The following is a 13784-nucleotide window of genomic DNA, read 5'->3' as shown; positions in this document are numbered from 1 at the left end:
TACTGGCATGCTAGGTTCATTATTATTAGGTTCATTATTATTAGGTTCATTATTATTAGGTTCATTTTGGGGATAGAGCTTGATTGGGAGTTGGGTGGTCTGTAAATCAGTAGGATTCCAATTTTGTTGAGTGCTGAGTTGGGTGTGCCTTCGAGTTTGCAAGCAATGTATTCTAGATCTGGGAGGGCTGCTGAGTCTAGCTCGGTGATGACGTATGAGCTTTTGTATATTATTTATAGGCCGTCTCCTCGCTTGTGTTTCCTAGGGAACTGCAGTGTGTTGTGTCCTTGAGGGCAGAGGTGGGTTAGTTCCGGGCTATCTTGGTCCTTTAGCCATGTTTCCACTATGAATGAAAGGTCTAGGTTGTTGGTTGAGGAGAAATAGCTTGTTTACTACTGTTCTTGTGTTGGCATACATACAGTGGATGGGGGTGAAGGTATTTCCGATTTTTGATCCAGTTGATTGTTTTACTGGTTGTGGATTGTTGGATGGTTTGAAAGGTTGTTTTCTCTGTCTTTTGTTGGTGGTATTTTTGTTCCAGAGTATTGGGATAGGGTTGTGGTGGGTTTTAAGGTTCTTTTAATGAATATTGGGGGGGGGGGGGGGGGGTCAAGGGGTATGGAGCTCTGTTGTTTGGGGTGCCATGAGGGGTGGGGGCTTTTGCTGAAGGATGTGCTGTGCACAGCTGTCAGGCTGGAAAGGCAAAGAATCGGGAGAATTTGGGTGAGTGGGAATTTCATTTTGATGGATTGTGGATCTTAAGTGATGCCCGTAGGAGATAGTAGGCTCTCTTTTATGTTTTTGTGTGGGTGTGTATAAGAGAGAGAGAGTGGAGATAGGAAGGTAGGGTAGTGGGATGAAGAGTGTGCTGTTAGGGACGTCAGGAGGCAGAGCTCGTCTCCCACACCGGCCCAATCTGTTCCCTGCGGCGTTGGTTGTGTTGGTGGGGCAGCTCCTGCTGGCAATGGAGCTGCTCTGAAGAAAGAGCAGTTTGAAAGAGCCGCGCTGCCAGGGACATCAGGAGGCAGAGCTCATCTCCCACACCAGCCCAATCTGTTCCCTGCGGCGGTGGCTGTGTCGGTGGGGCAGTTCCCGCTGGCAATGGAGCTGCCCTGAAGAAAGAGAAAAGAGGGAGGGAGGGAAATGAAAAGGAAAGAGAGGAGCTACCAGAACATGGAGAGGGAGAGAGAGATGGGAGGGAAAGAAAGATGGACAACAAAAGAACCAAAACAACACTGTGGAGACGATCTCGAAGAAACAGTTTATTGTGAAAAAGTCTTCATGTGTAAAAGCGACTCATGTGCTTTAAAATCCAAATAGTACACAGTATCAAATCTGTGGCATGGACCCGACACAGTCCATGTTTTGGTAATCTTCTGGGGTCCGGATTTTATAACACAGTATTTTGGATGCTTTCAAGCGTCTCTATTCTTTGTGGTTTTATACGAACAGACCCCAGAATAAGATTGTTTATTACCGAAACACAGACCTTGTTGGGACCATGCCACAGATTTGATTCTATGTACTATTTGGATTTCAAAGCACATGCATCGCTTTTACACGTGAAGATTTTTTCACAATAAACTGTTCATCAAGATCATCGTCTCCACAGTATTTTGTTTCTTGGTTGTCCCTTTTCTACTTTGGAACTATTTGGTGAATTCTTCTTGTTTACCAGGGAAGGAGAGATGCCAGGGCATGGGAGGAGTGAAGGGAAGGAGACTGAGATGCCAGACCATCGGGAAGGGAAAGGAAGGAGAGGCGATGCCAGAGCATGGGGGGGGGGAGGGTGAGATGGAAGGGAAGGAGTGGAGAGAGATACTAGGGCATGGGGAGATGGAGGGTAGGAAACAGATTGCCAGACCATCGGGAAGGAAGGGAGAGAAGAAAAGGAAGGAAAGGAGATACCAGAGCATAGAGGGAGAGATGGAAGGAGAAGAGAGGAGAGAGATCCCAGGGCATAGGAAACGGGAAGCAGATGCCAGACTATGGGGCGAGTTGGGGTGGGAAGGAGGTGAGAAGAGAGAGATACCAGAGCATGGGGGAGGGAGTGAAGACAGAGAAAAATGGAAGGCACAGAGAAAGAGGGCGGACGCTGGATGGAATAGAGAGTAAAAAGAAGGCGAGGAAAGCAGAAGCTAGAGATGATGACACAAGGTTGAAAAAATATATATATATTTTTTTGGTTGCTTTAGAATAAAGTAGAATTGTAGTTGTATTGATAAACATTTATAAACAGAAAATGGAAATAAGATAATCTTTTTATTGGACTAATTTTAATACATTTTTTACAAACTTTTGGAGAACAAAATCCCCTTCCTTAGGCAGTAGTGTACCAAGGGACAAGGGGGTGGTCTGTCCCAGGTGCAGCTCCTGAGGTGGGGGGGGCTCCTCCGATCCCTTTTTATATGGGGGGGGGGGTGTTAAAAATTGAACGGCTCAAGGTGTGACATACCCTAGGTACGCTGCTATTAAGAGGAAAGTTTTGGGCATTTTTTGTTTTGTGGGCAAAAGCTCCAAAGGTTTGTGTGTGTGGGGGGATGGGTGGGTTGTTTTGCTTTTGATATTTCACACAGTACTCAAACCCACAGGAAGAATTTTCTTCTTTTAAAATTTTAAGCTCTTGCATTGGGGACAGTGTTTATTTTGTGTGTTTTCCCTTGTAAATGCATGATTTCCTAGTAGGAGGATACATTTTATTTTTTAAGATCCAGCACAAGTCTTTGCATGACAGCTTTTTTCTTGTATGTTGTTTAATTGTTCTGTTCAGTGGAGTAGTGAAGGTGTTTAGTTAAGATTATATTGAGCTGGTAGAGAGAAGTTCTTTTATTTTCCTTTTGATTTATCTTTTTCTTATAAAACTCTTACGCCGCCTTGATGTGGACTGTATTTATTTAGTTATTTTTTGTACTTCTAGGCTTGCTTTTCTTTAAAGACTAACATACTTTCTTTATTCTTGGAGAATTATGTACATTTTTCAAAATTGGAAATAAAAATTAAGTGGTCATACTACTACAGGTAATACTGGCTTGATTTTGCACAATGCCTAAGGTGCTCAGACAGTCTGCATATTGAGCCAGACTTGAATGGACTGCATTAAACAAGTACAGCCTACAGCCAGGGACTCTACCTCTTGACAAACTCACATTCTCCTTATCTTTCATATTCCATGACTTTGAAATCATGAAAGCTACATTGAGTGCTTTGGGAGCTATGTTTTACCATTTGCCTCAGCCTCCCTCTGTTGCTTAGGGAAAGGAGGTGAATGGAATGCTCAGTTCACGCTACATATGTATAATCCCTGTGAACATCTTTAGTGTAGTCTCATCCTTTAGTTTCTCACTCCAGTTTTTCCACTGCACATGCTGCCTCTGCATATTTGCTCATTCACTATCTTTTGTCCACTAACTGGAAATGTTTTTTTGCATCTTTAGCTAAAGTGGTGCCTCAGCAGATCTCACACACATCCCCTCGAATCCAGTCAGATTATACAGCCGAAAGGAGTAATTTGATTCCTATATCTGGACACCGAGCCTCCCCCAATCCAGTGGCGATGGAAACAAGGAATGACAACAGGTAAAAACCCAGATCCAAGGAGAATCACAAGAGAAAGAGAGGGAGAATCTCTTGGGGCTCTGCAGATCTCTAGTTGACAGCAGAAAGGGGCCAGTTCATATACCAGGTAATTTCTGTACAACTGCCCAGCTAGAAGTCATAGCATAACCACCTATTCTAGTGCAATAAGTGTGTCATTTTGGACAGACGGGTAATATCCCAGTGCTTGCAAGCCATGCAGAAGGAATCCACTCCAGCTTTTGAATCCCTCCTTCACAGAAGGCTCTGCTTCCCCCTTCAGTTTTTTCCCTTCTGCACGCAAACTGGAAGGAGAATTTCTGATCTTTTCTGCTTATTTCTTTATTTTTGTCTGTGTCTTTCGGTCTTATCGCTGATTTTTTTGCTTCATTTCAGTTCTAACAGCCCCCCTTGTTGAAGATATAGCTCTGCCTGCATGGAGGAGAAACAGAATATAGTCTGCAACTGACAGGCCAATCCCTTGTGGTACCTGTTGGCCAGCCTGCAGAGGCCTTTTTTGGAACTCAAAGTCCGTACCCCTTGTAGCATTGCTCACCTACTGCTTGGCAGGGGTTTGAGCACTTGGCATTAGGCATCTATAGGAAGCTCAGTGGGGTCTCGCAGGGTGCTGGCTGTGTTTCACCTTCCCCATTTCACATCCATGAGGTTGGAGGCTCGGTAAGACACTGATCAGACTGGCAGCCCGAAGATTCAGCGCTGAAAGGAATTTCTCACCCTGCTTCAGCCTCCAAAAAGACACAATGATGCTAGGTCTGGAGTGGTTCCTCTCAAGATAGGGGACTATGTCCTGGACATAGATTTCATCAGATCATTGGGTACTTGAAATACAGAGCAGTTGCAAGCTGGAATTCTCCCGGCCCCTAACGGACTGGTTTGTGTATTCCCCAGTGGGATATCCAGAAAAAGCAGGCAGGTTGGAGGCCACAGTGCAGAGGTTGTTAGATGTTCAGGTAATAGAGCCTGTGCTGCCTGAAGACTCAGGCTTGGGCAGATACTCCATATATTTCAGCGTGCCAAAGAAAGGCTCAGACAATTGGAGACCCATTCTGGATCTTACATCAATGCAGTGCTCAAAGTTCTGTGTTTCACATGGAGACAGTACAATTTGTCATAGCGGTGGTTGCACTGGGGGAATTTCTAGCCTCTGTGTATGTGAAATAGGCTTATTTGCATAGTCCCATATTTCCGGAACACAGAACGTTCCTGAGGTTTCATGTTCTGGAAAATCATTACCAGTTTACAGCCCTTCCCTTTGGGCTGGCAACAGAACTTCGCACATTAACCAAGATGATGGTAATGGTGGCTGTCTACCTGCGAAAGATGGGCTTACAGGTTGATCCTTATCTGGATGACTGGCTGATCAATGCTCCGTCATTCACCAAAGGAAAGTAAGCAGCGGCTTATATGGTCTGAGTTTTGCAGGACTTAGGATGGATAGTGAATTTTTCCAAAATGCCACCTGACTCTCACAGTCTCTGGAATACCTGGGTGACTTCTTCAACATGGCAGATGGCCATGTCTATTTTCCAGAGGCACGCAGACAAAAGCTTTGCTCTCAGATAACAAACTTGCTAGCCAAGCCAGCAACATCTACATGGCATTGCCTCCATATGCTGGGTTCCATGGTGGTCACAATAGATGTGTTCCCCTGGGCGAAATCTCATGTGCGTCCTTTTCAAATCATGTTGTTGTTGCACTGGTCATCTCAGTCGGACTCCCTGCAGTTTCCCCTGCCGTGGACTAGTGCTGCCTCATTCAAGATGCAAATCGATTCACTGATTCACTTTGGGTGAATCGATTCGAATCTATTTAAAAACAAAACAAATTGGCCTCCCGATTCATTGACTGACCCTCCCCCTCACCCCTAAAGTAGGAGTGGCAGCGCTGCCTTTTGCTGGCCGGCTGCTGCCACTCCTGCTTTAGAGGGCAAGGGGGAGGGTCAGTCAGGAAATGCTGCGGTGTCTGGCTTCCCCCCTGGCCTCCCACGCATCCATTTACCTAATTCCAGCAACGGAGCAGCCTGCAGAGAGGATCGCTGGTGCTAACAATCTTTGCAGGCTGCCATTGGCCTCTGGAGCTATTGTTTCCTCTGCCGCAATCTTGCCTTTGATGTCAGAGGAGGAGCGGGACGGTGGCAGATGGAAGACAGTTCTGGAGACTGATAGCAGCCTGCAAAGATTGCTAGCACCGGCGATCCTCTTTGCAGGCTGCTCCGCTGTTGGAATTAGGTAAATGGAAGACCGGGAGGCCAGGGGGGAACACGCACGCCTTTTGGGGGGTGTAAGCCTTTGGGTGAGTGTGTGTGTAGGCCTTTGGGGGGTATATGTCTTTGGGGGGGGATGTATGTAGGCCTTCGGGGGGGGGTGTAAGCCTTCAGGGAGGTCAGGCAGGCCTTCAGAGGTGAGGGTGCAGGCCTTCAGGGGGGACGGTTTAGGCCTTCAGAGGGAGACAGGCCTTCGGGAGTGGGGGGTCCTGATGTATAAGTATACGGAAGGAGGGAGGTAAGGGTGGATTCAAAGAGATGTTCATATGCCGGACTGGGGGGGAAAGAAATAATGGGTCTAAAAACACAGGAGAGGGAAAGAGATGGTGGACAATGGGATTTACGAAGGGAAGGAACAGAAAGGGTGAGGTTACACAAGGAATGGTGTGGAGGGGGAAATAGAGATATTGGATAAGAGGGTAGTTGGGAAGAGAAAGGGAGAGATGGTGGACCCTGGGGTGGTGAGGAAGGAGGGAGAGATGCTGGATGAAAGGGTAGTTGAGAAAAGGTGGATCTGGGGATGGAAACAAAAAAAAGGAAAGATGCTAGACCTCTGGGGGGAGGGAAGGGAAACAGAAGGGGAGGACAGAGATGGAAGATGGATGGTTAGCACCAAGAAAGAAGAAAACGACAAATGGGCAGGAGAACCTGGCAAGCGAGTTATCAGAAGACAACCAGAGCCTGGGACCAAAATGATTTGAATAATAACCAGACAACAAAAGGTAGAAAAAATAATTTTATTTTCTATTTTGTGATTACAATATGTCAGATTTGAAATGTGTATTCTGCTAGAGGTGATGTTAGACCACGAATGTGAGCTAGGATTTAACAGAGAGAGGAAAAGTATTTTTTGTTTGTTTATTTTGTTTACACCACAGCGCCAGTGTGGGTAGGAGAGGGCAAAGGGGGTGAAGAGGCTATAAAAGGGATGAAGAGACTATAAAATAAACCCACCAGGATGTTTGAAAAACACACCCAATTGGGCAGGAAAATCGAATCAAAATCGATTCAATAGGCTGAATCGAATCAAAATTTTTTTTCTGAATTGGGCAGCACTACCCTGGCCACCAGAAGCCCGGGCCAGTATGGTCTGGCGGCTCCGTCCTCAGTCATTAACATAGAAACATGATGGCAGATAAAGGCCAAATGGCCCATTCAGTCTGTCCTTCCACAATAACCATTATCTCTCCTCTCTCTAAGACAGTGGTCTCAAACTCGAACCCTTAGTGGTGCCACATTTTGGATTTGTAGTACTTGGAGGGCCACAGAAAAAAATAATTAATCTTATTAAAGAAATGACAACTTTGCATGAGGTAAAACTGTTTATAGTTTATAAATCTTTCCTTTAACAATTAAAGGAAAGATTTATAAACTATAAAGAGTTTTACTTTTTGCAAAATTGTCATTAACTATTTTTTCTGCGGCCCTCCAAGTACCCTATTTTTTCTGCAGCCTCACATTTAAAGTTTAATATCTTTCCTTTCTCAAAACTGACACATTTCAATCACTATATTGAAAATAAAATCATTTTCATTACCTTTGTTGTCTGGTGACTTTATTTTTCTGTGCATTTAACTATGTTTCCAGGGTCTTCTTGTCCTTTGACTGGTTTTCTCTCCATCTTCACTTTCTGCCTTGCATCCATCTTTGACATTAACTGCTTTCTTTTCAAAATCTACGTTTCCATGTCTTACCTTCCCTTCTGTCTCTCTTTTCTTCTATCCCTATTTCCATGGTCTGACATCTCTTTCTTTCCTTTCTCTCCCTCCTTCTTCCTTCCTTTCTTTCCCCTGGTCTGGCATCTATCTCCTTCCCTCCCCCAACTTTTTATTTATTTCACCCTGCCCCCTTCTTTCTTTCTTTCTCTCTCTCTCCATGCCCCCTTTCTTTCTATCTTTCTCTCTCCATGCCCCTTTCTGTCTGTGTCCCGTCTTTCTTCTTTCTTTCTGTCTCCCTGTCCCCCCTTTCTTTCTTTACTTCTCCCTGCCCTCCCCCAAGCCACTACCATCGGGGAACAGGCCGCCACCGCCGCAATCGGGGAACAGGCCAGCGCTCGAGGTCTTACTTCTCCCTGCCCTCCCCCAAGCCACTACCATCGGGGAACAGGCCGCGCCGATGTCTTAACTCTCCCTGCTTATCTTCCCCAGCGTGGGGTCGACCAATTCTTACCACCCAATGTCAATTCTAACGTCGGGGAAGGACTTCCGGGCCAGCCAGGTAGCGATTGGCTGGCCCGGAACTTCCTCCCCAACGTTAGAATTGACGTCGAGTGGCAAGAATTGGTCGGCTCCGAGCTGGGGAAGATAAACAGGGAGAGTTAAGACCTCGGCACGGCCTGTTCCCCAATGGTAGTGGCTTGGGGGAGGCTGGGAGAAGTAAGACCTCGGGCGCTGGCCTGTTCCCCGATTGCGGTGGCTTGGGGGAGGGCAGTTGGAAGAGAAGTAGATTGGAGACCCCTGCTTTAGTCGAGGACAGATTGTGGCCCATGGGCCGCATGTTTGAGATCGCTGCTCTAAGAGATCCCACGTGCCTATCCCACACTTTCTTGAATTTTGACACAGTATCTGTCTCTACCACCTATTCCAGGAGACTGTTCCACGCATCTACCACCCTTTCTGTAAAAAAAAGTATTTCCTTAGATTACTCCTGAGCCTATCACCTCTTAACTTTATCCTATGCCCACTCATTCCAGTGCTTCCTTTCAAATGAAAGAGATTCAACTCATGCACATTTACACCGAGAAAACAAAATTCTTCTTAGCCACAGCCACCAATTCTTCAATAAATTTCATAACCCTAAGGGGAACCAACTTCCCCATCTCTTCCACAATCAGAAAGAACCCTGGGCGTGCATCTAGATAGACAACTGTCCATGTCTGCCAAAGTCAACCATGTCACATGCAAAGGATTCAACATACTCTGGAAACTCAGATCCATCAGAAAATACTTTGACCAGGCACCTTTCAAACTCCTAATCCAAACACTAGTCGTAAGCATCCTAGATTACTGCAACATCATCTACTTAGCAGGACCACGCAAACACTTCCAGAAACTAAGGGCTAGATTCACTAAGCAAATTGATCGTGTACCGATCGGTTTGCGAGCCCTTTACGACCACATTTCCCTCCGACCCGATTTACTAACACCTGTAGCGATCCGATCCCGATTGTCCCATGCAAGTTAGTAAAACCCCATGCAAAATAGCCAAGCGATTGATTCACTAACAATTACTTGGCTATTTTGAGTCGGATTTTACTATTGGCAAACCCGACTGCTGCAGATCTGTCGGTAACTGAGTTACCGTCGCCTGTCTTTTTTTAATTCATTTTTTTCCATGGCACAGATATTTTGCGTGTGTTACACCACAAAATATTTGCCCCATAAAAAAAAAAAATGAATAAAAAACTACCCCCTCACTAAAACATGCCCCCCACCCCCGACCGGAGTAAAAAGCAGGAAGGATGCCAATTCCCTCCTGCCATCGGCGTTTAAAAAAAAAAAAAGTTGCGTGCATGCAGCACAGCCCTCGGCGCCCCCCCCCCACCCCCGACTGACATGGCCTTTGCCCTCCCCCCCCCCGCCAAACGGCATGGCCCACCCCCGGCAGTAAAAAGTTGTGAGCAGGAGGGGTGCTCAGTCCCTCATGCTCCTAGGCCAATCACCCCCCTGGCCCACCCCTGGCCTACCTGGTCGGTAGGAGGGGGTACCTGGTCTCTCCTGCTCCTTGGGCAAGGCTCCCCAACATCTTCGGGAGCAGGAAGGGTGCCCGGACCCTCCTGCTCCTACGCCGCCTGCCACCCAATAGCAGCCTTAGGCCCTGCCCCGGCGCATCATCTGATGCACAGGGAGAGGCCTAAGGCCCTGATTGGCTGAGGTGCCTCAGCCTCCTCCCTTTGGAGGGGCCAGGGAACCTCAGCCAATCAGAGACTTCCTTAGGGAGTCCTTACTGAATCAGTTGGCCGGCATACAAACGGAAACGTATCGTGCACGGTTTGGAGGTTTAGTGAATCCTGGCCTAAGCGTCATCCAAAACACTGCAGTGAGGCTCATATTCAACCTGAAAAAATTCCATCACATCACATCTTTTCTACCAAAAACTTCATTGACTGAAAATTGAGAGCTGAGTACTTTCAAATTCAGATGTCTCTTCTACAAAGTTCTGTACGGTCTACTGCCCAAGTACCTCACCAATCAGTTCACATTCGCCAGACCTGGACAATCTACTTGACCTCAATCATTCTTTGCCTTCCCCTCATAAGAGATACATCAACAGACTCCTACTGTACCAACCAGCCTCCAAGGATCCTGAATGGTCAGATCCTGGTCAGAATATCAACCTCCTACATGCATTTCAAAAAGCTCCTAAAAATGCTCCACTTCCCCAAACAGGATGACCCACCTTAAAAATTCCATGAAAAGACACCCGACCCACTGACTTTATATTCCACATTGTTGCTGTATGAACATTCCTACTTATTTATTTATCTCCCTCCTTATAAAACTTTGCTTAACCTCCCTCTATGCAATCTGTACAATTTTCAGTCCTCTCTCCATTGCTGTAGCTCGCTGATTCTCCTTAGTCATTTTTCCTGTAAACCGCCTAGAACCAAAAGGCTTTCACAGTATATAAATAGTTATGTTATGTTAAGTTAAATGTCTCTATCATATTGCCCTTCTCTCGCCTTTCCTCCAGAGTATACATATTGAGCATACCCCTCTGCATAGCTTCCTAAGTAATTGTGACTACAGATGCCAACTTGTTTGGTTGGAGGGGGGCTCTTTGCAAACATCATCTGATTCAGGGACTTGGTCAACCACCCAGAGAAAGTGATCAATCAACAGGCTGGAACTGTGATCCATTCGTCTGACTTTACAGAAACTGCAGAAGAATCTGGAAGGACAAGCGGTCTGAGTCTTCTCAGCCAATGCTACTGTGGTAGCCTATGTCAATCGCCAGGGAAGCACCAAGAGCATCCAGCTTGGGCTGGAAGCCCGCTTGCTGTGTCAGTGGGTGGAGCATCATCTTCAAGCTCTCTTAGTGGCGCACATAGCAGTTGTGGACAATGTCCAAGCCAATTTTCTCAGCATGTCTAAGACTGAGCTGCTCCTCTTTTCTCCTAAATCTTCCACTCCTCTCATTTATAAGAACATAAGAAGTGCCTCTGCTGGATCAGACCAGATGTCCATTGTGCCCAGCAGTCCGCTCATGCGGCAGCCCAACAGGTCCAGGACCTGTGTAGTAGTCCTCTATCTGTACTCCTCTATCCTCTTTTCCTTCAGAAAATTGTCCAATCCCTTCTTGAACCCTAATACCATACTCTGTCCTATCACGCCCTCGGGAAGCGCATTCCAGGTGTCCACAACCCGTTGGGTGAAGAAAAACTTCCTAGCATTGGTTTTGAATCTGTCCCCTTTCAACTTTTCTGAATGCCCTCTCGTTCTTATAGTTTTCGAAAGTTTGAAGAACCTGTCCCTCTCTACTTTCTCTATGCCCTTCATGATCTTGTAAGTCTCTATGATATCCCCTCTAATTCTCCTCTTTTACAGGGAAAAGAGCCCCAGTCTCTCAGTGTATGAAAGGTTTTCCATATCCTTTATCAAACGTATCGCTCTCCTCTGAACCCTCTTGAGTATCGCCATATCCTTCTTAAGGTACAACGACCAATAATGGACGCAGTACTCCAGATGCGGACGCACCATCACCTGATACAACGGCAGGATAACTTCTCCATCCCTGTAAATAATACTACAGTGCTCCCCTGTGAATTCACGGTCCCGGTCATTCGCAGTATTTTCTGACCGCGAATGACTGAGCAGGAGAGGGCAACCGGATTGCCGGCGAGTGAAGGAAATCTCTCGCTGTATGCTCCGACCGCCTCTTCCTGTACTAAAGATAGGCCTTACCAATCAGGAGCTGCGCTTTAGGCTATCTGACCATCTCTTTGTGCTGACAAATCCAGCTAAGCCCCAAGCTTCTAAGGCCATGATTTCCAGATGAGTCTGTAGGGCCATTTCATCCACATATATTGCTTGTGGGAAGCAGTCGCCAGTTTCTATTAAGGCTTATTCTACTAGAAGCATGGGCAGAAGCTCGGGTGGTATCCCCCGAGGAGATTTGTAGGACAGCAACTTGGTCCACTCTACATACATTTTCCAAGTTTTGTAAAGAGTGTAAGAGTGGATATAACATCAAAATAGGACTCCACCTTTGGGTTCTCAATGTTATGGGCCTGCGCAGTGGTCCTGCCCTAGATTTCTGGGACTGCTTTTGTACATCCCATCCATCCAGAATGACATACCTATTGTACTAGAAAAAGAGTTTAGGTTCTTACCTTGCTTATATCTTTTCTAGTAGATAGGTATTCTGATCTGCTTTGCTTCATTTTTATTATTTTGGGGTATTCTTGTCCACTCTTTTCTGTGTCTTTGGTTCCCAGAGGTCCCCTTCTTGGGGCTACTCTGCTAGAGAAAGGATGCAAACCCATGAGTGTGGGTCTGCTGCTCATAGTCCTATCTCTCTGTGGAGCAAGCCTGTCTGTGATTCATCAGAAGTTTGGGGTCTGTTCCTCTGGGAGCTTGCTCACCTGCTGATTTACCAGAGGCTTGAGTGTTGGCTGTGGGGCACTGTGTGGATTTACAGGGGTTGGAGTCTTCAGTCAGAGTCCCTTTGACCAGCAGCCAAAAGATTTCCAGTGCTGGATTTGTCTTTCCAATCTTCTGAGGCAGAAATCATTTCCCTGCAAGCTGACAGAAAAGCACCAGTGAAGCCACAGTGAGTACTCCCATTGTTCCCTATGGGGAAAATGGAGTGGGGTGGGGTGGGGTGTGGAGGTCAGAAATAGGTAGATACGAGGGTTTCTGGGAGTAGAGTTGGGTTCTTCCACCTCTAAAGCCCTTTTTTCTGAGTTTTTGGGAAGCTCCCACAGGCTGTTTTTGGCGCAATTTTTATGGCTGTGGCCATGTTGGATTTTTAACTATCTTTTCTTCAAAAGCTTGCATCTGCCTCAAAACTCCTTGTTTGACCAGCGATCACCTGTTATGGATTCCTCAGGCCAATCTGCCTCTGCATTTTTGCACAGTTTTATCTTTAGAAGAGTGGCCATGGGGCACAGGAAGAAGGTATGGGAGTTTTGGGCTCATCCTCCTTATAGTTCTCTAGGGCGAGAGAACCCCCGAAAAGCCCAAACAACAGGGATGAAATCCTGTTCAGAAGTCGCAAGTCACAAGGGTGCAAAACGCGTGGAGGTGGCAGAGGTCCAGAAACCCCAGTCAGGTCCTGCAGGGGTCCTTGGGGCCAGCTGTTCAGGGTGTTTCAGACTTTGTCAGTCTCTTGTGGAGAGCCCATTTGACGGGTTCGGGGGGGGGGGGCGGCACTGGAACAGGGAGAGTATCCCTGCTTCTGAACAAGCCAACTCCAAGCGTCAGTGACCAATTGGAGCAGGACTGGAAGTCCTTTGCCGTGGCTTTTTTTGTCTCAAGTCTCAGCTGCATCCTTGGATGATTTAGGGCCCCTGTCTGGGGCTGGAGTTCAGAAAGGCTGTGGCTGTTCTTGATCGGGGTGATGATCCCTCAGTGCGCCGTCTTTTCAAGTCCACAACTGTTTCACATGTTTTTTCAGACACACACTGTGAGTTGAAGTTAGACACTCAGCAACTTTCCATCTCCCAGTGTTCTATCATGGGTGGCACAAACTGCCTTTTTCAAGTATATCCAGACATCAGCTCGTAAGTCACTGACCAGTGGGAATTCTCAGAAGGCTTCCCAAAGGTGTTTCACAGCGGACAGTACCTTCCTTTCTTCTAAAGGTGGTCTCAGCTTTTCATGCCAGCAAGAGATTTGTTTGCCTGCTTTTTACCCTATAGGATCAGCTTACACAGGACAGGACTCTGCAGAGACTTGAGGTGTGAAGAGTTTTCCTTCACACCTGG

General features: G+C 46.6%; 1 protein-coding gene across 4 annotated transcripts in view; it reads left to right on the top strand.

Annotated features, from left to right (window-relative positions):
- Nucleotides 1-13784, top strand: part of SAP130 (Sin3A associated protein 130) — a 239210-nt gene that overhangs the window by 92838 nt on the left and 132588 nt on the right. For all 4 annotated transcript variants that reach the window (XM_033958364.1, XM_033958365.1, XM_033958367.1 and 1 more), the window contains exon 11: nucleotides 3435-3576. In XM_033958364.1, coding sequence (XP_033814255.1) covers nucleotides 3435-3576 — 142 coding nt within the window. The remainder of the gene's footprint in view (nucleotides 1-3434; nucleotides 3577-13784) is intronic.

The sequence above is a fragment of the Geotrypetes seraphini genome, chromosome 9 (assembly GCF_902459505.1).
Source record: "Geotrypetes seraphini chromosome 9, aGeoSer1.1, whole genome shotgun sequence".
Taxonomy (NCBI): Eukaryota; Metazoa; Chordata; class Amphibia; order Gymnophiona; family Dermophiidae; genus Geotrypetes; species Geotrypetes seraphini.
The sequence above is the reverse complement of the archived record's forward strand: the minus strand, read 5'-3'. Positions and strand labels throughout refer to the sequence as shown.